Source organism: Mytilus trossulus, chromosome 8, assembly GCF_036588685.1.
Source record: "Mytilus trossulus isolate FHL-02 chromosome 8, PNRI_Mtr1.1.1.hap1, whole genome shotgun sequence".
NCBI lineage: Eukaryota > Metazoa > Mollusca > Bivalvia > Mytilida > Mytilidae > Mytilus > Mytilus trossulus.
The window spans coordinates 8,949,469-8,973,596 of record NC_086380.1 but is presented as its reverse complement, the minus strand read 5'-3'; the positions used below and the strand labels follow the sequence as shown (position 1 = coordinate 8,973,596).

At 31.6% G+C, this 24,128-nt stretch overlaps 1 protein-coding gene across 1 annotated transcript; it reads left to right on the top strand.

The window, feature by feature from the left end:
• The first annotated feature begins 1,337 nt into the window (after window positions 1–1,337).
• LOC134727310 (uncharacterized) lies at window positions 1,338–23,605 on the top strand. The gene is made up of 9 exons (XM_063591687.1): window positions 1,338–1,587; window positions 2,249–2,373; window positions 3,415–3,497; window positions 11,342–11,435; window positions 12,463–12,595; window positions 18,919–19,043; window positions 21,609–21,691; window positions 22,515–22,605; window positions 23,435–23,605. The coding sequence occupies exons 2-9, from the start codon at window positions 2,256–2,258 to the stop codon at window positions 23,566–23,568; spliced, it is 861 nt and encodes a 286-aa protein (XP_063447757.1). The 5' UTR covers window positions 1,338–1,587; window positions 2,249–2,255; the 3' UTR covers window positions 23,569–23,605.
• Window positions 23,606–24,128: the final 523 nt, after the last annotated feature.

Below are 24,128 nucleotides of genomic sequence, written 5' to 3'. Positions count from 1 at the left end.
ATCGAGAAATGTCAGTTATCATCTAGGTATAGAAGCATCATAAAAATAATATTCTGTGAAATGTTGCGTTTCGTCCCCGAGGGTATCACCAGCCCAGTAGTCAGCACTTCGGTGTTGACATGAATATCAATTATATGGTCATTTTTATAAATTTTCTGTTTACAAAACTTTGAACTTTTCGAAAAACTAAGGATTTTCTTACCCCAGGAGTAGATTACCTTAGCCGTATTTGGCACAACTTTTTGGAATTTTTGGTCCTCAATGCTCTTCAACTTTGTATATGTTTTGGCTTTTTCACTATTTTGATCTGAGCGTCACTGATGAGTCTTATGTAGACGAAACGCGCGTCTGGCGTATGAAATTATAATCCTGGTACTTTTGATAACTATTTCCCCAATATACACATAAACAGCTTGAATTCATATGTACGCTGTTTTGGAAAATATGTAAACATCAGACATTTTGAGGCCATTGAACCGCTTCAGAATGTAAACGAATGACAAATAGAAAATAATTTAAGTATAAAATATAATGTTTTTTTTATTGAACTAGTGACAGTTGTTAGTTGTAATTTTCCTATCAATTAACCAATGAAACGTCACGTATTAATATCACATTTTAGAATAACCAATTGAGCGTAATCATGGTATCAAAGCACACTTTTTTCAATGTTATGACAAAAATATCTTTTTCATGCGGAAAATTGAAAATAAGCATGATTAGCAACAATAATCAGGACTTTCTTATTTCCGAGAGAATACAGAGATGATGGTTAAAAAAATTCAAAAGAATATAATGAAGTATTTTTGAACGCTCAGCAATTTATAGAAATATAAAAAATATAAAAAACGAGTTGAGCTTTTTTAAAACATTTCGCATAAAACGGTTATCTGTATTTCTAATGCAACATAATTTAGTGTCCGTTTTCTTTTAGGATATAGCAGGTACATTGTATGGTAATATCTTATCAAGTACTTTTACCTTCATAAACAATCTGAAAGTATTGCATAATTACAATTTTTTGTATCTTTCCTATATGTATCATAATTTCTGTACTGATCCAGCTTTTAACACATACATTATTCCGTAACTGATAATGTCTCTTTTTTTAAGTTTTGTTTTAGACTTCGGCACGTCCACATTATATTTATGTAAGCTTTTATAAATCATGATAAAAAAAAAAGCATTGAATGTTGAGAGAAAATGAAATTAACAAGGTATAACCATTTTTTTTTATTCCACTCGTTTTTATTGTTATACACTACTATTCTATTACCTGTGACATGTTTTTACGGTCGAAATATATTTTTACATATAAACGATGTAAGATAAACAAGATAGATGACCTTTACGATCATTTAGACACCATTAAATCGGGAAATTACCTTTAGTTTTACTAGACAACTTCATATTTCTAGAAGATGTAAATAACAAATTCATGTAATAAACGATGTATATGTGACAATAAGTAATTCATAGTGAAGGAATTTTAACGGTATTATAGGTTAAAATGAATGTGGCGGAACCATTACTATATCCTGGTATTTGTAATAACTTAAATTAGTTCATTGAAAATATTTCCCAAAGGTAAGATAAAACTGTTTTATTATGCTAGACAAAATGTAAATAACAAAAATACCAAATCCGAGAAAAATTCAAAACAGAATGTCCGATTAGTATGTTGTTCTATTTACGCCACGCTTTATGGGTACTAACTGATCATATCAAAAGGATAGGCAGAAAATGTCAATATGCAATTAAAATGGGTAAAGACAAAAAGTCCAAAATCTCAATAAAAGCACCGAATGTTGGGCAATGAGCAAGATAACAAAATAAAAACTCTGCTGCTTCCGGAAGCGAAACTGCTACATGTCTGAATGTCTTAAAAAAATTTTGATTTGTTTTACGAGCTGTTTGGATGCTTGTCTTTTCTAATGACATAAAATATTTATAGGTATTGTAATTCGGACCGCAGTGGACTTCGTCATAACAACTGACCAAATCTGTGTTTCCTTTTTAAGATATGTTAACTAAGTAACTATGAAATGTTTATTCTAAGTGTAAAGTAACTGTATGGTGAACTATGTGATTGTTAACCTAAATCTTACTTCCCTTGTTTCCATGGGTATGCCTTATTTTTTTAACTATGACTGCTGATTTAATCTGATTGACAGTGTAGTTTCCAATATGATTAAACTTAGCAATGACTGCCTCATCTTGGAATACATATATTAAAATCTTCTTTCAGATTAAAAATGAAGTATACACTAGATGCTATCTTTTTTCTTGTGCTTATGAATTTAATTTATGAGGCATACGGATGCAAATGTGATCTGAAAACAAATAAGCAGAAGTTTTGTGAGCCTACTTACGGTAAGCTAATAAATTAATGCAAATCAAGATGATGATGATATAGGGTTTCGTTCTGTAAATAACAGTAAACTTTACACAACATATATCTTTAAACGAGAGTCTGACACTATTCATGTACGTTGTATGGTTAAATATAAACTCATGACACCCAGACTAGGACCTCGATCTGCCGTAAAATAAAACATAATGTATTAAAACCTGAACAATGCAGCAAGAATGTCACATAATTTTGTAACTAAGGGCAATATATTGCCAGGTACTTCAGTAAACTAGCTCATGTAGTTACAGTTGTCGGTTGGATACCAAACTAATTAGAAACATCACTCCTTGTATGTTTGATAAAGTCGCATCGTAAAAAAAGCTTGTTTGGCATCAGTAGTTTTTCAAAATAAACACATTTATTTCAAACATATTCTATTGTTCAAAATGGCAATAGATCAGATTCTAGTTTTACAACTTGGTACCGTTATAAGAAATATACACAGTGATTTATTATCACATCAACTTTTCCACTCTGACAAATGATTTACGCATAAAGACATGAACATAAATGGTAACTTGTTTACAGAAATCAATGGATTCAATTGAGTTCAGATTTTTACACTAATATTGAAAATAACTAAATAAGAAATTTGCTGTTATCAATTTTTTTCGAAATTGCTTTAAATCAAAAAGTATTTCTCCCTAATCATAAGATTTGTTTTCATAGTCCGGGTTTGACTACTAGTATGTGTTTGAACCTAATTGGTTTTGTCAGCTTCTCAATATTCTTATCTTTGGATTATTTCGGCCTTGAGCATCACTGAACAGAAAGAGTTGATTTAAAATCTTCAATAAAGCAGTACCAAACATTAGTTGTACCTTTCCATTCAAATCTCTGAATAAATTAGAATATATAGTCATGTTAATTTAGAAAAGTAAAAAATGGTTACATATATATCCGAGCATTTTATTGATTCTGCTATCGCTTATATATATTTGCATACGGTATATTCTTGTCGATATCCTTACTAACACTTACATTCGATTTCTGAATTAAAGTTACTCGAGGAAAAGTTACCAGCAGGAAGTTCTTGAACAGACATCATATTGAGTACACAGTGGACGTCAATTATAACTTTAAGGTAGTATATATATGATAGTTACAGTGTTGAATATTAACAAGACGTTATGCGTATTCGTTCCTTAACAGCCGAGTGTTTTTGTTCTTGTTGATATAGATGTACACATATTTAAAATAAGATAATAGCTCCTTACAGGTTGTCAAGGTAACGGACCTACAGTCAGTGGTAATACAAGTTGGATGTCATACTAGTTTTACGAACCTGCCGGTTTTAACTTCCATTTCCTTTAGAAAAAAAACCATGTAAAAAGTCAATAATTTGATCATTTGTTTCTAGTCCAAATACATTTTTATCTTAGTTTTAAATCCAGAGAAAAATGCCGAAAATAGCCTGATTTGCAGATTTAATATCAAAAACCAATGCAAAGAGGAAAGCATTTGCTAGGACAGGTTGAGCATATCCATCGTTATTTGTCCTTATTTGTGACATATATGTTCATTTACAACTAAATCATTGGTATTTTGAACCTTCCGAAGGAATGGCGTTACAATTTGAAGCACTTGATGGGATGAATTCTTTGTAAGCAAAATGTTCCTTCATCCAAGCATATCTTGGATGTGCAGGATGAAGGTCATTCTTAGAATATGAGCCTGAGGCTCGAAAGTAATGAATTAGCTTAACTTCTCTATGAGGGGTGAAGCTTACATATAATAACTCTGTTTAAAGAAACAAACTATAACCACCTATAGCTGGCCAGTGACCTTGACCCTAGTATATAAGCACCTGTTCCATAATAACTTGTCATAATTTAAAGCAAGTTTGTGTCGACCAAATATAAAACCCAGTGGAAAAGGGTGGGTCTGACTGATAATCCCTAGGGTGGGAATTAATTACCTTCGAGCCTCAGGCTCATATTCTAAGAATGACCTTCATCCTGCACATCCAAGATATGCTTGGATGAAGGAACATTCTTATTCATATTTCGCCTTCGGTCTCAAGTAATGAATTAGCTTGTTTAAGGTGTAGACACAAACTAAAAACAATTTTTATATAAATGCCAACATTTAATAAAGGATAAAAATCACAAGATCATCCAGTAACTACAACTGAAGAAAAGTGTTTTAGTACTGATATTATTTACGTTCCTGTTATAGAACTTGTAAAAAGTTTTACCATATGTCCAGACAAAACTGTTGCCATAATGTCCTTAATAGAACATCCTGAAGCTAAATGCACTTATGAAGAGGTTCCTCTAAATGAGTTAACCTTAAAACCTCGGATAAAATTAGAACTCTCTCTAACTATCTAAACTTTACGAAAAGACTTAGATGAATTCTCTCACCTATTTTGTACACAAAACATGATAAATCATTGTCTTAATCAACACAAAGTTTTGGTTTATCAAAACCTCTGATCACCTCATTAGGTAAACTAACTAACAGATCTAGTATTTTTCAAAAACTCATGTATATGAAAAAATAAAGTGCCATGTCTCTGAATGAAAGACATAGAATGTAAATCTACAGCTGATAAAGATAGTACTTCAATGCAGATGTAGTCAAGGCAAATAAAGACACAAGTATAAAAGGAAGTCTTCAATGTTAAATACTCCAATGAATATTAAGAACTTAAAAAAGATAGCACTAAATTCATCTCCCAAATGAAAGAGTATCTAACTCTTCAATTGCAGATTCAGGTTTAAGAAACCTTCCACAAATACATGTAGTAAACAAACAAATTCAGTAAAATCTATTTCTTAAAGGATAAAGTCTGTTTCAACATAGACCAAGAAAAATTCACATTAAACATGCTGAATATGAAAAGCTTGTGTTTTACAAAAAATTCAATAATCAATAACATCCTTTTTAGATGGTGATAAGGAATTGGTTCTCTGATTGAACACACCAAATAATAAAATTTCTCAAAAAAATATTGATAATGCTTGATTATAGATGCATGGTCTCCAAGATGAAGTGTAAATATATTTTACAAATGATTCTGAAATCTCCTGTTTATATTAAAGTGATTTCTGAGTATAATACACCCGTTTTTACCCTACTGCACAATCAACCCTTCAGGTGTTGGTTCACTTTAATTTTTTACAATATACAGTTAAATTAAGTCTCTTCCTGACGGAAAGACATTATCTACAGTATGTAACATTGTTACAAATTTTTATGCTTAACAGTTTAACTGGCAAAAAAAATAAAATTGGTCTTAGCAAAGAAAACCAACTCTGAGCAAGCCAAAAAGGATAATCAAAAGAGCCTTCTGAACTTTATCACTTATAATTTTCTTTATAAATATCCCAAACAATGAAAAAGATGGGAAAATATAAGGTCTTAATTCTGATCATGAAAATAAAAACATCTCTGAAAGGAGCTTGTTGGTCAAAAGACAACGAAGTAATTATCTACAGATTGAAAATGAAAACGTAATAACAACAAAACAAATATATCTTCTTTCAATTGACATCCTTTTGAATCTGTAAATTTTTTAGACATATGATAAGCATCAAAAATTTTCTTACCAGGAATATAAAGAGCTGTGATAAAAATGTTCTTTCTTGAACACCAAGCCCAAATAATGAAATATTTGTAGTAAGCAGGTTAAGTGACAAAGAGGTTACACCTCCTATTGCATAATAAAAGCTACTGAAATTGTATCTTCTGATTGTATAACTCTCTGTGACTAAAACTTTTTCTCCAGAAGAATATTATAGCCAACAATACTATGAAATCTATATGAAATGAGTGCATACTCTTAAAGAAGCTCCGTCTACCAACAGAAACATTTTCTTCAAATTTGGATCCCAAATCCTTATGTCAGAGGAATCTGATACAACCCAAAAACTTATTTGGATGGGACTATAAATCAAATTTATAATTTCTGATTTTAAATTGTTAAAAAATTTCACCTATTGATGATAATAAACACTGTAACAACTATACAGTGTTTCAACATTATTTCTCGCCATGTTTCTGCAATGTAACATTCCCACAGATACTGCATTAAAAGCATTCATGATGGCACAAGACCAATATATGATGTAAATCATCTATAATACAGTTACACAATTCTATTTAAAAAGAATTTCCCAAGGGAGATAATTTTACCATTTCTCATCTGTCAGAAAAAACTTAAATAGCTCAGTATCAATAATGAGACAAAGGAAAACAATGTGCTTCCAAGGAATGAGTACCAACTTCTCAAAATTTTTCTGAAGCACAGCTTATCAAGCATTTGCACCACTTCTTCTGTATTCACAATACAATCATCTAAACTCTGATCCATAATAAAAGAATCATCAATGTATAAACTATAGCATGTATATACTTCAAGTGACATTATTTCATAAATACATAGACAGGTTTTAAAACCTTAGTAAAATCTCTTGATGCAGAAGCCAATCGAAAACAAAAAACATAAATATCCTATCAATGTCTTTTCCACATAAATCAGGAAATTGTGATATAAACACAAATGATACTTAAATATGCATCTGTGAGATCTGTAGATGTTAGCTCTATCTATATATATATATATATATTGATGGCGATCCGATGGATACATCTGTTGTAGGGTTGTCACTGACTCAGATGTACTTATGAATATAATTATTTTCTGTGACTGTATCTTACATTAATTTGTAGAATCCTTTACTATAGATAATTTAGCTGATCTGTAAACAATAACATCTTCATGCCTTATATATCATGTACTGTAGTACGCCGCTAGATTAAAACTGACGTGGAAAGGTAACATATGCCCACCGAAAGCTCTTTTTTTGAGAGCCCAGGTGGTCGTGTGGTCTAGCGGGACGGCTGCAGTGCAGGCGATTTGGTGTCACGATATCACAGTAGCATGGGTTCGAATCCCGGCGAGGGAAGAACCAAAAATTTGCGAAAGCAAATTTACAGATCTAACATTGTTGGGTTGATGTTTAGACGAGTTATATATATATATATATATATATATATAAGTGTCTAAGAATGTAACTTTAACACACTAATGAGTGTTATAAAATTAGGTGTTATATTTTATATATTATTCACGCAATATTTCGCTAAACAAATTAGCTTCATCGGGCGTGTGCATCTATCTAGGTGAAATCGGATGCATGACAAAAAATATCTTTGTAGCTTGAGCTACACAAAAGTTTAACATATTGATTAATGATCTGTATAAAACAAATTTTTGCCGTTTATTGTACATAAACATTTTTTCAAAAATTCAAACAAATAGTTGTTTTAATTAAATAGAAGTAAAATTTATGAGTTATTCCTTTGGTTTCGGGTAGAACTGTTTTTCATCCCTCTCATTAAGTCCATCAGGTTCAAGAGTACGTAGCTGATGCATCCAGAACCTTTCTCTCTTTTTTCTCATTTCTGAGTCCCAATTTTGGTTTACCTCAATAATTTGAAAGGTGATATTTTCAAAAGTATGTCCTGTTTTTAAGAACAACTATTTGTTTGAATTTTTGAAAAAATGTTTATGTACAATAAACGGCAAAAATTTGTTTTATACAGATCATTAATCAATATGTTAAACTTTTGTGTAGCTCAAGCTACAAAGATATTTTTTGTCATGCATCCGATTTCACCTAGATAGATGCACACGCCCGATGAAGCTAATTTGTTTAGCGAAATATTGCGTGAATAATATATAAAATATAACACCTAATTTTATAACACTCATTAGTGTGTTAAAGTTACATTCTTAGACACTTATATAATTCAATTTAGTAACTGCATCAGTTTATTTACAAACTGATCCACACCTAGATAGATTGAATGTTGATTGTTGCTATTTTTAGACACTATATATATATATATATATATATATATATAGATAATTATCCTTATGAATTACATCTAAACAAAAGATAAATGGTCTTGCTCCAAATGCTGATAAGCCACAAACTAAGTTTGTTTTAATTTTTCAAATAGATACAGGCCTTGAAGACCAATCTTTCTTAGGAACCAAGAAAATATAGGAAATAAACTGATTTTCCATTGATCGATCAACCTTTTAAATAGCTCTCTTAGCTATCAATGTTTGGACTTTTGAAATTAATTCATCCTTATGAAAGGTGAAATGTATTTAATTCAAAAAGAATAAACCTTGTGGTACATCATTAAAAATAATTTTATAGCCATTTCTTAATAAATTTAATATCAATAGATCATTAGTAACATTTTCCAAATCATAATATTTAAGTTATCTACTGTATATATAGCAACTGGTTGAGAAATGTGACCTCTTCGATATTCTCTGTTCCCTTTTTGGAAACCTCTCCCTCTCAATGAAGGGAATTGCCTTCTAGTATAGTCGCCCTGTTGACCAACAGAGCCTCTGCAGTTAAAAAACTGATATTGCCTTTCCCATAACAGCTGGGAGTAAATTAATTGCTAGACCTGGAACCTCTTCCAAGGAATCTATAATTTGCTTTAGAATCTTTGTATAAACACTAAGTTTGCTTTTTGCAATCATAACTAGAAATGTGATAAAGCAACTATCACAACAGAATTACAAATAAGTTTTATTATCTAAATATTTCTGAGCATCTCCTATGGGTTTAACCAGAAAACCATGGTAAAACAAACAAATATAATTTTACAATAAAATCCTTGTAGTATCAAGATCTAACGGCTCATTCTTACAACAAGAAATAGCCAACTCAACAATAGGGGTGATGATCAACCCCTTAATAAAGTATCTCTGGGTTTCCTGCATCTTTGAAACCACAGAGTGGGCCTGTCTAGGCATTGCCATTTCGATTTTTTAATTATCCTAGACACACTAGGATTGTCACAGTTCTCAGTGTGATAGTATTTCCTCTATGAACTTTATATATTCCTGATTTTATCAAAATCATGATTAAACTGTTCAACAAACAGGATGAGATAATGGACCATTAATCTCACTAAAAGAAGCCTTAAAGGCTTCTGAAAACCTTAATGCAGGATCAAAAGACCTTAATGCAGGATCAAAAGACGTATCAAATTCAACTCTGGCTGGACTATCATCAGCCATGGCACATACTCCAAAAGGAGATACATACACCGTATCATTTCAGTAGATAAGATCAAAATTTAGAACTAAATCTTCATTAAAGTAAGCCTCTAATGGCAAAATTCAAATATAGCAACAGGTTTATCTACAAACTCTGCTAGAGTTGAAGGCAGTGAAACTGTCTCAAACCTCATGATTCATACAGGTTCTTTAATACATTAATAATAAATAGTAAATGTATCAATATACATGCCCATCTAAATCTCAACAGCACTTTCGTTAGAAACAATCACAAATCAAGTAGATTTTGAAGTTAAACAAGTAACACTAGATTTTAAAACTTACTTTTTACAGGTTCTGTTGCTTTGTCAATTATTTCCAATTGCCATGCCATTATGATCTATTATAAAACTACTAGGTTTTATAACTGTTTAAGAAGAGGATTTATTAAAAATACCTCTTGTATTCCTATTAAATTTATCATCTTTAATTTCTAAAACATTCCAGAGGTGATGAAAATCACCCTTGTAAGTGTAAACATCATTCTAAACATCTTGCAAAAACAATACATTTGCATAAACAAATTCAGCCATTGTAATACAAAAATGTGTACCTGTGCAGGTAAAACACGTGTAAATTGTGAAGAGTACTCACGACCTTCAGGTGAATAGAAATACTTTTAAATATCTACCTGTTTAACAAACAGGAGTATGAATTAAGTAACAAATGTGCTATTAGGCAAAAACTTAATGAATATATAAAATTGTCATACATCGTAGACAATAAAATATTTAATTAATTTCCATGAACACTTGTCATACATCGTAGACAAGAAATCTTTAAATTCATTCCCATCAACAATTGTCATACATAGTAGACAATTGAGGAATTATTATTTGTAAATAACAAAATAACATTAGAACTTGTCGTACATCGTAGACAAGTTAATGTAACTTTAATAACTCTCTGCCAAATTTAAAATAAAAATGAAATAACTAAAAAGAACTTATGTGAAGTGTTCACTTTAAACCCTCTAGAAAAATAATGACAAGTTATTATGGAACAGGTGCTTATATACTAGGGTCAAGGTCACTGGCCAGCTATAGGTGGTTATAGTTTGTTTCTTTAAACAGAGATATTATATGTAAGCTTCACCCCTCATAGAGAAGTTAAGCTAATTCATTACTTGAGACCGAAGGCGAAATATGAATAAGAATTGTGTATCAGGAATATAACATTATTAAAGAACGGCAAACCCTTGCATTAAGTATAAAGTGTATGATATCTACTCCATGTGTAAATGCTGCTGAAATGTTGTCAAACAGAAATGAAAATCTCACAATGGCACATGTTTTGTCAACGTCAGTTTAATTTCAAACCGACGCTCATTGTTTAACTTTAGATGTAGGTAGAAAAATGTTGTTCGTTGTGGCTAATTGTTCATTACATTTCGTAGAAAACTAAGGTTCAACGTCAAACACATTTGACCTTAAATTAATCGTCTTTTATATCCCTTTTATCTATACAACTCTTTATTTTCTTTTTGAGTTTATTTACATCTTCTAGTTTTAATTTACAGTTGTGACTGTTCTTTTGACGGTTATGACGCAATATTTATGAATGTAATCATACATAAGCATTGTGTCTAACCTGTTGCTGATAAACTGTTAGTCCCAAGGGGGTACCATCAGCTCAATAGTCGTTGCTGCGGTACTGACATGGTTTTACTACAATTTTGCGACTGGAATCTTGATTCATACACAGGCTCATTAATGATCTGAGCAATGACAACTTTTAGTAGAAGATCGATGTTAAGTTTGTAGTCATGATTCATATCGACTCGATTTTTATCATTCGTATCTTATGTTTTTCCAATGTTGACGTAAAAGATAAAGCTCGAAGAAAAAGTTAAAGTTCGCACTAAAAGAAAATCATCCGCATGTGGAGTCGATTTACAGGTTGGGGAGGAATATTTGATTTCAGGTAAGTACTATTTAGTTCATTTCAAAAACATTGTTTTAAATTGCCAACTCTAATTTCTTTTGTAAGAAAAAAACCTCAACGGTACGTTAGCTTGATACACTAGACGATTGTTGTGTTTATATAAATCTCAATAGTAGAACTTAAACAGTTTGAGGTCGTTCACAAAAATGAAGTCGAACAGAACGAACAAACGAATTCCTAAACGTTTTGACAAAGACGGCTACGGCAACATGATGCAGTGAAGTATATTGAATCCAACTTTAAAAGGTAAATAAAAGTATGAACCGGTTGGTGTTTCTGTTTGTAATAAGATGATATTATATTTAGCAATATAACGACAAACGATTATTTATAGTCCGAGCTTAAAAAGTATTTACCACACAGTATGATATTTTTTTTTTCGTTTTATTTCTCTTATCGGAAGCATATGAAATAGAACAATGCATTATTTGCAGCCTTTAAACTAAGTAAAAGAGGGGTATTTGTTTAATTGAGTTGAAAACAACACTTATAAAACTAAAGACTGAGCACCACGAACCCAATCAAAAACTTTGGGGGGATATCTGGAGCTCTCGATGGGTTAGCAGATCGAATTAGTGGATGATAGACAATATAACAACAAACGATTATTTAGTCCGAGCTTGAAAAGTATTAACCACAAAGTATGATATTTTTTGTGTTTTATTTCTTTTATCAGAAGCATATAAAACAGAACAATGCATTTTTTGCAACCTTTAAACTAACTAAAAGGGGGTATTTGTTTAAATAATTTGGAAAACAACACCTCAACTAAAGACTGAGCAACACGAACCCAATCAAAAACATTTGTGCGATACTTGGTGCTCACGATGGGTTAGAAGATCCTGCTACACATAGGCACCCATTGTATTGCTGATATTAGTACAGACCCAGTGATGAGTACTATTCGGTAGGTCAAATTTTGAGGAAAAAGGGGAAAGGATTGATCAAAGATAAACAGTGAAAGGAAAACAATTGTATATAACGTTTTTGTATGTCTATGTTCTAGGACATGTAAAGAAAAGATCACGATATGAAACTATTTATGAAACAAATAGCTGCTTTTGGAATGACAAATGGCAGAGGATTGCAGTTGGTACGCAAAGAGCACTCTTTAAAAGAGAATTTGACAATTGTCATTTGTAATAAAACAAATAAATATGTATGATGATAATGTAATATTCTTCAATAACAAATTAAACGAACGAAACGACAGATAAAAGAGGGACAGTTAATCATAGATCAAAAGTTAACTGGCAATACTATGGCAAAAAATAAAAAGAACAACCAAACACATAATAGTACACAAGACACACAACTAGAGACTAAAAGTTATTAAAGGTACCAATATTATAATTTTATACGCCAGACGCGCGGTTCGTCTACATAAGACTCATCAGTGACGCTCATATCAAAATATTTATAACGCCAAACAAGTACAGAGTTTATGAGAATTGAGGGTCCAGAATTCCCAAAAGTTGTGCCAAATACGGCTAAGCAACACGAACCTCTACAAAAACTGTGGGTGATCGTATGTGCTCTTGAAAGGTAAGTAGAGTCTGCTCAATATGTAGGACCCGTCGTGTTGCTCATTTTATTAAAAAATACCGGGCAAACAGTCTTATTCATTGGGTCAAATTCGGAAAAGGGAACGGTTTGTAGTTTCGACATAAGGAACATAACCGATATCATCTGTGAAACGGATATTCCATGCCAGTCAATCAACTCGAGATTGAGTCAGTAAAATTTTCGAAGAGATGATTTCAACTTCAACATTAAGAACTATTGGTTAAATACCTTTCGTGTGAGAAGCAACCCTCTATCAAGGAAATACAAGGCGGGGAATATCGTATCAATTTTGAGACATATACTTTGTATGCAGGTGGTACTGAAATGTTGCTACATAGAAATCGGCCCTCATTGTCATTTTCTGAATGTACTTCAAGATATGAGGAAGACTCTTAACATGTATCTTTTGTATTCTTTAAAAGTAAAAAGAAAAGTAAAGGGATATTGCTAACTTTTTTTTCGTTCTTCCTAAGAAATTTTTGTATGAAGTCAGCCTCATGAGAATAAAGGAACAATTTGTACCCATAGGAATCCCGATAGTTTGTTAAAAAAAACACGTCCTCCAAACGTCAAAAATGTGTTGTCAGTCAAGAAATCAAGATACTCGTATTTACGTTGGCCATTCCTTTTTATGAAACCAAGCTATACCAACTCTTGAAATTTGTCTTTCACTTTGGAATGGGAAATACTTGTGAAAAGTGTTAAAAAGTCAAATGTGTCAATGCTAATGCAAGATAAAAGTGTCTTAGATTGTTAATACTCATAAAAACCTTAGGTTTTTTTTTAGTATGTACATCTGATGCACGCTACATCTAGAATGACAGTTTCGCAATAATTCTGACGCCCCTCTTTGATTGCTGATAAAATTTATGATAATAACTTGGAAGACCACGCAATATACCGTTGTTTGTAATGAAACTTATGTAGTTGAGGAACCAATACAGTGATGGAAGATTCGGTTCTTCATCTTTGCTTGAAATTCCAAAGGACAATAGAACAGACCTGTGATTTTCTAGAACATCCTCTCTAGTAATTGTCGATGAGGTTTATATTGAGTTTCCAACTGAATTGTCAATACCTTATTCATTTATCAAGCAGTTTATGAAATGAAGTTAACACATAAAACGATGTTATTTGGGCTTAATCAGCGGGGACAACAACATATTTGTCAAAAAGGTTGGTCAAGTGTTTTGCAACATTTGGGTCTTTAAATATTTACGTAGCATGAGTATTGATAGATTGGGTTTCGAGACGAGGTAGGCAATTCCTTATACGGAGTCCACTTCATTTCCAAGAATGCTGGACACAAGAATTATACTGCATTGAGAAGTAGTCTTTATGTGAACTGTTTGTTAGTTTAATCATAGACTTCATTAATGTGCTAGTAGTAATTATTAGCTTTGAACTTCCTTTCTGTTCAAACATTTCAAACTAATCTATGACTGAGTTGTGGGACTGTTATCATAGTCTCAGGTGAGAACAAGCATTTTCTTATGTGGAAAAAATTATTAATCCTTTATCATAACAGAATTATTGTACGATAGTCGCATAAAAATTCTATCAAGTTTACAACAAAGTTCTAACAAAACATACATACATCATAGATATATGACGTTGTGGTGTAAGTGACAATTAGACAACTCTCCATCCAAGTAACAATTTATCAAAGTTAACCATTATAGGTAAATGTACGGCCTTCAACACGGAGCCTTGGGTCACACCGAACAACATACATGCTATAGGTGAAAATGTCAAAATGTTAGAACAAGGGTCAACACTGTGTTATAGTCGTTATCACCACAATGAGATCAAACAACTAAGTTAACGAAGAAAATGGCATCTAGACATAGAATATTACTCAAAATGGACAAATAAATATTGCGTTATTTGAAAACAATAATAAAAGTTCGAACTTGTATTCTATATTTAAAGCTTTAATGTATTATTTGTGACTTCGATACGGAGTAGGTATCAACAAGGTTTTGGTATCTTACAATGAACTTATTTTGTCAAAACCTTGATTAATCCACTTTCTGGTCAGACACTGTTTACGCTTCAAAAAGTCCTGAGTAGCAGCTGCAAGCTCTTCAATACCGAATGAGCTAGAAAATGTGTATCCCATAAGATAACGGAAAACATTGAACATGATCCCAAAAAATATTTTATGTCCAATGAATCATATTGATAAATGTTTCCTATAAATATTATTAAAATAATATGTTAAAGAATGATTTATTTTCCAAACTTATTCACTTGAATACTGGGAAGACTTTATTTTCTTCTTTTCGTGTTGCGCTTTCAATTTGAATGACTTAATATTTTAATATAAATACCAGGTACAATACTAACAAGGTTCATGTGTAAAGTGTCAAAATTAAAGTTAATGTTTAGCTACAATAAAAAAGGAACATGTTACAATTTTATTCTAGCTAAACATGTCATATATCGTGTTGCCTTTAAACATGTGTTAACGTCCGAGAATATTCGTAACAGACACATGAAGTCAAGACGAGATAGATTACTGTACAATGATTTTAAGAACAACAAACGGGAAATAACCTTTTCTTCTCTACAAATAATTTATTTAACAAAAATAAGTAATAACAAATGCATCTAACATAAAAACTAATAGTGCACAACAATTAGTGCAAAGTAAAATTAATTCGTCTTATTAAGGTTGTTTTTCGTAATGATAGATAGCAGTTTCTTTTTCATAATCCGGTTCATTAGTATATACATATAAACGACGTAATAATTGTTAATGTAGAAAACATTGTAATATTAAACAAGGTAAGACATTCTCATATTGCACTGTTTAGACTATTTTGTTTTTTTCTTATGATTGTTTGTGCCAGAATGAACAAAATAAACAATCTAATGTTAGTTTTCATTTAACATTTGGAACATGTTGAATAGTTTTTCTAAATTGCGAATGGCAAGTGATATACATCTTGTATGATTTTAAATTTTAGTTTCTTGTGTATAATTCGGAGTTAAGTATGACGTCCATTATCACTGTACTATTATGCATATTTTTAGGGGCTAGCTGAAGGACACCTACGGGTGCGGGAATTCTCGCTACATTGAAGACCCATTGGTTGCCTTCGGTTGTTGTCTGCTCTATGGTCGGGTGGTTGTCGCTTTGACATATTCACCATTTCCTTTCTCAATTTTATACACACAAGAAGATGTGGTATGAGTGTCAATTAGACCATCCAAATCACTATTTGCAATATTAAAACATTATAGGTCAAATTCCGGTACAAAAAATATATTTACAAAAAAAGAGAGAAGAAAGATCCCAAAAGTCAAACCCATTAAATGTTTTTTTCAGGATTAAAGGATTAAGTCTGCGTAAAATAAAATAAGTGATAAAATCACGTGGTCATTTGTATAAAAATTGAGAATGGAAATGGGGAATATGTCAAAGAGACAACTACCCGACCTAAGAGCATACAACAGCAGAAGGTCACCAACAGGTCTTCAATGCAGCGAGAAATTCCTGCACCCGGAGGCGTCTTTCAGCTGGCCCCTAAACAAATATATATACTAGTTCAGTGATAATGAACGCCATACTAAACCCCAAATTGTACACAAGAAACTAGAATTAAAATAATACAAAACTATCAAAGGCCAGAGGCTCCTGACTTGGGACAGGCGAAAAAAGGCGGCGGGGTTAAACATGTTTGTGAGGTTATTTTTTTATAAATTTAATTCAAGTTTCTACAGAACACATAATTTTATCTAATTTCTTGATGACACTTGATATTATAAAGGCGTTAATAAATATAAGAAATGTCTTCCGTAATCTCAGATCTTGCTCTTAATCACATAATCGATTAAATCTAACCAGCTTTGATTAGAACATAACATTTTAGGCGAAGTATACGTAATTTGGCATTATAATATGACGTCCGTATTACGCTTTGTAAATAAAGCCGTGTTCTTATTAGCACAAAATATGTTTTACACACAAATATACTGTTTATTTTCTCGTAATTGTAATTGGTTTTTTTTCTAATAATATATACATTTTACACGCTTACATAAACTTTTATCAAGCAACTTATATTTAACCTACTTTTAGTTTGTAAACTTATTAATTTGAAAGTGAAAAATCCTCGAGGAGGAACAGACAAACATGTTTAATGTATTTTCGTACGCTACGACCTATCGAAATACTGTATTTGTCCTATTGATATTGAAATAATTCCTTCATGACTTACTCTGTGCTCATTTTAAATTGATTATGCATGATAATTTACCATATTTTACGATATCGACATATAGAATGCCTACCGTGGTTAAAAGGAACAAAGAGCTTTATATGAAGTTTTTGTTTCTTGTAATTTTGAATATATTTGGAACTCGTTAAATTACATTTGAGTTTGTTCAAAATAGCATATTTCGCATCCGAAATATATTCAAAAAATAAAACAATTTCGGAAATTTTAAATCATATTTTGAAGAATTGGTGTTTGAATATATTTTCTATAGTAATATACGTTCAATATTATACAATACATTGAAAATACTGTCAAATGATGTAAACATACATATTCAAGTTTACAGCGCGTGATATGGATTCAGTAATCGTGAAAGCTTCAGGTATTGATTGAAGTTTTTTTTCCTAAAACAAAGTCTATCTGTTGTCAATATTTTAACAAACTTTCGTACAGTTATTTATTTTTTGTTTCTATGCTTATGCCATCAGATTTCCCTATGATTCATGGAATGTATAAATGTCTTAATGTAGTAAGCCGGTGTGTTATTTATAAAATGTAGGAAATTTTCTTTTAAAACATCAGAATGTACGTAAAAAGAATACAACTTCCAACGAAAAAAATCGAATGCATCAAGCCTGGGTCAGCAGTCAGAGAAATAATTTTGGATAAATTTGATATTCTGGATGGATGTACTCAATATAGATGGCTTATTAAGTATTTAATTGCAAGTTTTACTTACATTTTGATTTTAATCACCGATTTTAATTTTTTTTTCAAAGGAAAAAAAGTTTTTTTACATTTTCCCGGCTTTAGGCTGACCTTTCGAGTACCGTGGTCAGATGAAAGAGAGATGACAATATATTTTTTTTATTTATAAATAACTGTAGGGTGTATATTTACAATTTAAGTTTTGAAACTCTTATTAACGGGAATTATTCGAAAAAAACTTTTTTTTCAAACATTTGATGTAAAATGAAGGTGAACAAGGATACAGGCGTACACCCCTAGTCGCATTTGGCACAATGGTTTGGAACTTTCGGTCCTCAATCCTCTTTAACTTTGTACCATTTTTTTTTATTTCGAACGTTCTCCCTTTTATTTGTATTATAGTCCTATCATGTAATGTTGGCATTTGAATGTTATATTCAACATTGCCATAACATAGCTTGGGATGTATAGTGACGTAAAGGATAACAGATATTAAACGTTTACAATGTGTAGAGAATCCGAAAACCTATAACTATCGAATTGTTGACCATTACGAATAAATTATAATGAATTTTGATTGCATATATACGATAACAATTATTATGATATGTTTCAACCCCATGATTGTTATAATTACTTCTTCTTCTTAACAACAAACAGATAAATGAAAAGTCATATACTGATTTTATTCTGTATAGATATATATATAATATTGGTCGGGTTTCTTTTATCTTGTGTATGTAGTCTAACAACTTTTTTTTAAACTTGAGTTTTTTTCCTATTCAAATTCAAAGATTTTGAAGGATTTTTAGAATTCTACTATTTTGCAGTTCAACGACAAAAAATGGCTTTCATAACAGAACCGCCTTTGCTTTAAGAATGTTTGGTGTTAGTGTTCTACAAAATAGTTGTAATTAAAAATTACAGTCTTAGTATTACAACATAAAATAGTCTTTTTTCAGTATAACCATGAAGCCAACTGTAGTGACTATTTGTTGTCTTGTGTTGATTCATTTTATTTCTGATGCTTATGGATGCAGATGTGTTCCTGAAACAAAGAAACAGAAATACTGTAGATCTACCATAGGTAAACTTAGTCATATGTTAGTAAGATATGTAAAACATTTCAAAATATTAAATTCCTTTACAAATGGAAAAAGCGACGAGTGTTAACCCTGTAGCTATATATCAGTACAGTACTTCGAAAACGGTTTAGTTGTATTTACATGATTTAGGCTATATCTTATTTCTGCGAAATTTGAGATATGTTCTGCTTCTCAGTCAAGTACGCAGCATTTAGGAGTAGGCGAATGACTTTTCGGCTTCAAATGAAGCTATAGAAAGCAACGTGTCTTCGTATTCTCTATTATTGTATGAATATTTTGTTAAAAATCTAGTTCATCATAACAGTAAAATGTGGACTTCAAAATCATTGTTAAACTAGTGTGATACTAATAAATGTCAAAGTTATTTTAGAGGATATATGATTTAAGACCCTTTCATCTGGCAATAAAAATATTTGACTTCTCCATGCTTTACACAAGTATTACCCATTCCAATCTGAATGAAAAATTAAAGGAGTTGGTCCTATGCTGTTTCACCTCAGAAACTTACAAAAAGTTTGAATAGACTTATTAAGAAGGGATATAATTACGATACGGTTGTCAAGTCATTAAAGACTGCATATTTTGGCGTTAATATTGAGTCACTGATAAGGTCTTTGCATCGGAACTAAACACATTTATTCTAAAAACAGTTGTTGGCATGACACGGGTTGTGTTCTTCTCATATATGTTATGATGGTATGATACTAAACCCCTAACGGGAATGATTGTGCCTGATGTTCATATGATGAAATCATAATCTTTCAGTCAGTTTAATTGAAGTCTGGAGCTGACATGTCAGTTAACTGCTAGTAGTCTGTTGTTATTTATGTATTATTGTCATTTTGTTTATTTTCTTTGGTTACATCTTCTGACATCAGACTCGGACTTCTCTTGAACTGAATTTTAATGTGCGTATTGTTATGCGTTTACTTTTCTACATTGGTTAGAGGTTTAGGGGGAGGGTTGAGATCTCACAAACATGTTTAACCCCGCCGCATTTTTGCGCCTGTCCCAAGTCAGGAGCCTCTGGCCTTTGTTAGTCTTGTATTATTTTAGTTTCTTGTGTACAATTTGGAAATTAGTATGGCGTTCATTATCACTGAACTAGTATATATTTGTTTAGGGGCCAGCTGAAGGACGCCTCCGGGTGCGGGAATTTCTCGCTACATTGAAGACCTGTTGGTGACCTTCTGCTGTTGATTTTTTATTTGGTCGGGTTGTTGTCTCTTTGACACATTCCCCATTTCCATTTTCAATTTTATCATAAATAAACAAAAATTACGAACAACGATTCAAGTATCTCGTCTTAGGCATGGGTAAATCGTAGTTGGTCGATGCCTCTGCTGGTGGACTATCAGTCCCCGAGGATATTACCAGCCCAGTAGCCAGTACTTCGGTACTGGCATGAAAATACGGATGTGTTTTTGTTATTAAAATTTGCTGTTACAAAATATTAGCAATTATTAAAATTAAGGAATGTATCTCTCTATTCCTTTCACGGATTTGGCTATACTTTTTAGACCCTTTGGATTATAGCTCTTAATCTTTTATATAAGCTTTGGATTTTAATATTTTGGCCACGGGCATCACTGAAGAGACATGTATTGTCGAAATGCGCATCTGGTGCAAGAAATTTGATACCGTTAATTTTATTGCAAAAAATCACTCTGATTCAAACAAACATTCTCTGAAACTTGCATCATCAGCTTATCCAGATGGTTGACCATTTGGATAAATATCTGTTGCACAGATGACGACAAATATGTCCCCCTTTTCCCGGAATGTGAACAACTGAATTTGACTTATAACCGGGTTTTGTGCAACATGACAGGTGCTTCATGTTAAACATGATCTGGTTTCCCATCAAGATTGAGTGTTTTATTGTTTAACGCCACTTTGAACATCAATTGTGATGTTTCACGGTGATCAGTTTGTGTTGGTGAAAAGATTCGTAGTGAAGTGATCAGGAAGTTTCGGTAGCGAAAATGACAATCAAGGTCAATCAAGATTGGAGTCGAGTACACCTGCCACATTTCTCACTTTTCAGTTTTCTATGATGTATGTACCTTTGTTTGTCTGCTTGTCTTTTATTTTTTTAGCCATAACTGTGTCAGGTTTCTTTTCTATTTCTCAGGTTATTAGTTTACATATGCTTTCGGTATCTTTCGATTCCCTTTTATAGCAACTTTGATTATACATGTATTCTGATATCATTGTAAAACTAAATCAGGATTGGTAAACCAAAACATAAAAAAAAACTGTATCTATTCTTTATGCTATTTATACACCTTCATGACGTTAATAAGGTTTTTGTGGTTGAAAAAATGTGTTGTCGTTAATTTGCTACCATTCAGAGGTGGAATATATTACTTATGTGACTGGTAATGATAATTTCTGTAATTCTATTTTACTTGTTTATGTTATGGACATCACAACAAAAGAGTTTGTAAAGCATCTAGACACCCATATTGCATAAAGATTGCTGTTTCATGTAAACGACATTTTGTATTCCTGACTATTTCACAGACTTAACATTTATATTTAAGTTTCACGTGGTTTAATTCAAACCAAGAATAAAGTGGGAAGAAATCAATTTGAATACACATGGTCATTGAATTATAATTTTAAGGTAAATGTAATGTTACAATTAGTTAACTCTTAACTGTTGTCTGGTTGTATTAAATCTTTTCTTTGTGGCACCAAAATGTCTTACATTTACGAAAAATTACAAATACAGTAAATAATAATCTCACGTTGACCTTTTCGAACTATCGAGAAGAGATATTTCACCTCCTAACTACAATAAAAATTAAACAATATAACCTGTACAATTAGTTAAACAAACTTGTTTGCAGTATTATTTCTCGTACAAAGATAGGTGTATAATATCATTTTTGATTGGTGTATACGATCAGATAGGAAAGGTCTATCCAGTAGCCGCAAAAGTTAAATAAAAAAACAGAATCCGTACACGATGTAATAAATATTATAAACAGAAATGATTCAAAAGAAAAAATTCTAAAACGTTAAACCATATAAGTATCAATAAAATTGAGAATGGAAATGGGTAATGTGTCAAAGAGAGAACAACCCGACAATAGAAAAAACAACAGCAGGTCACCAACAGGTTTTAAATGTAGCGAGAAATTCCCGCATCCGGAGTCGTCCTTCGGCTGGCCTTTAAACAAATATATACTAGTTCATTTATAATGAACGCCATACTAATTTCCAAATTGTACACAAAAACCTAAATTAAAATAATACAAGACTAACAAAGGCCAGAGGACCTTGCTTGGGACATGATCAAAATGCGGGGTTATTCATGTTTATGAGATATCAACCCACCTCCTATACCTCTAGTCAATTTAAAAGAGTAAATGATGTTAACTTTTGAATGATAATATATGCCGTTTGTATTCTATTGTTGTTTCTAATATTTTTAAACGTTACAGTTCAGACTAAATGATGAAAAGTTTCGTTCAGCGAGAAGTTCATCGAAGTGCGGAGTAAATTTACAAGTAGGAGTTGAATATTTGATTTCAGGTGAGTATGATGACTCCTTTGAAAATGTTGTTGCATCATTAATTTTCTCCAGCAAAAGGTTACCCTCCGACTTTCTCTCCTTTTAGCTTTGTGAATTAATTTGTGTATTACTCCGCCGAATGCATCATTCTTGAACAATGACAGTTATTAAACTATAATTTACCCGAATGTGTGAAAATGGCTTTAAACGTAAATTGGTTGGGTGCTAAATTTACAAGTGTCGCTGAATACCGTCCTATGCTAACAGTACCGTTTTCTTAACACTGTAAAGATATAAAGATAAAGATAGATCGCCAATGAGTCACATTCCACAGTAAAAATACAAATATGAAACACAGCAACAAACAACATTCAAAACATAACATGTACAGTATATTTGAAGGTTTGTCTAATGACAAATGGGTAAGCTTTAGAACTTGTTTACCAAAAATAAGATAATTATGTAAGAAAATATCAATGTAAACAGCTTATGAGTAATTCTCTCGATTAATATCGAAAAATGACATGAAACAAAAATATATTTTTAAGATGGTACCCAACACCTTCACTAAAACATTTGGCTCGTTTAATTTTCATAAAATGTTGATAAAGTATTCAATTTGACCCTTTGACAAAAATATAAAACTATAAAAAAAAAATTGGAACCAACCGTTTTATCAGAAACATTAAACTGATTATATAGCAGTTTGACAAACACTAATTTTGATCATTGAGAAGCTAAATATTCCATTCACAACGTAACGTTATTAAAACGTTAAGCTGATTTTACAGAGTTATCGTCCTGTAGTTTTTTGTACCACCTTAATGTCATTTTCTATAAATATTTCAGGAGATTTTAAGACGAGATATGGAACAACTTTTATGGAGACGAATAGTTGTAATTGGATTGAAAAATGGAATGACATTCCACTCGCTACAGAAATAGATATGACATGGAAGAACTTTACTACTTGCTACTCGTAAATTATAAGTGAAATTCATCGAATGTATTATTGCATATGCGAAATAAAAATAATCTTCTAAAACAAATAAGATATATGCTTTGTATGTGTATGTGTCATTATCTTTTATCTCACTTTTGGTATCATCTGGTACAACAATTTTTATTGGAGGATTCTTCGTTATATTAATTTGTATGTTTGTTTGTTTTTTGTGTTGTATATCCGTGGTCTATTTTTCACAGAATTATGACTGCCGGGTCCCGCTTATTGTCATTCCAAGTATTTCCGTTGATTGATATAATCGAGTGTTATAGATTTTCATTTTCATTTTCTAATTTAAATTGTAATTGTGTATATCTGTTTTTTTTTCTTTAATAGGAAGAATGAAGTTTGCAGTTTCCTTTGATTTCAGCTTAATAGGTTATGTTCTAAGAAATTCGAAAACAATATTTCAACGGATATGTTCCAATTGTAGTAATTCGTCCTTTTTTTCCTAATTTGACTGTTCCTCTGGTATCTTTCGTCCTTCTTGTATCTACCGAATGAGACCAATAAACAGCTTTGTACTATCATGAGTAGCAC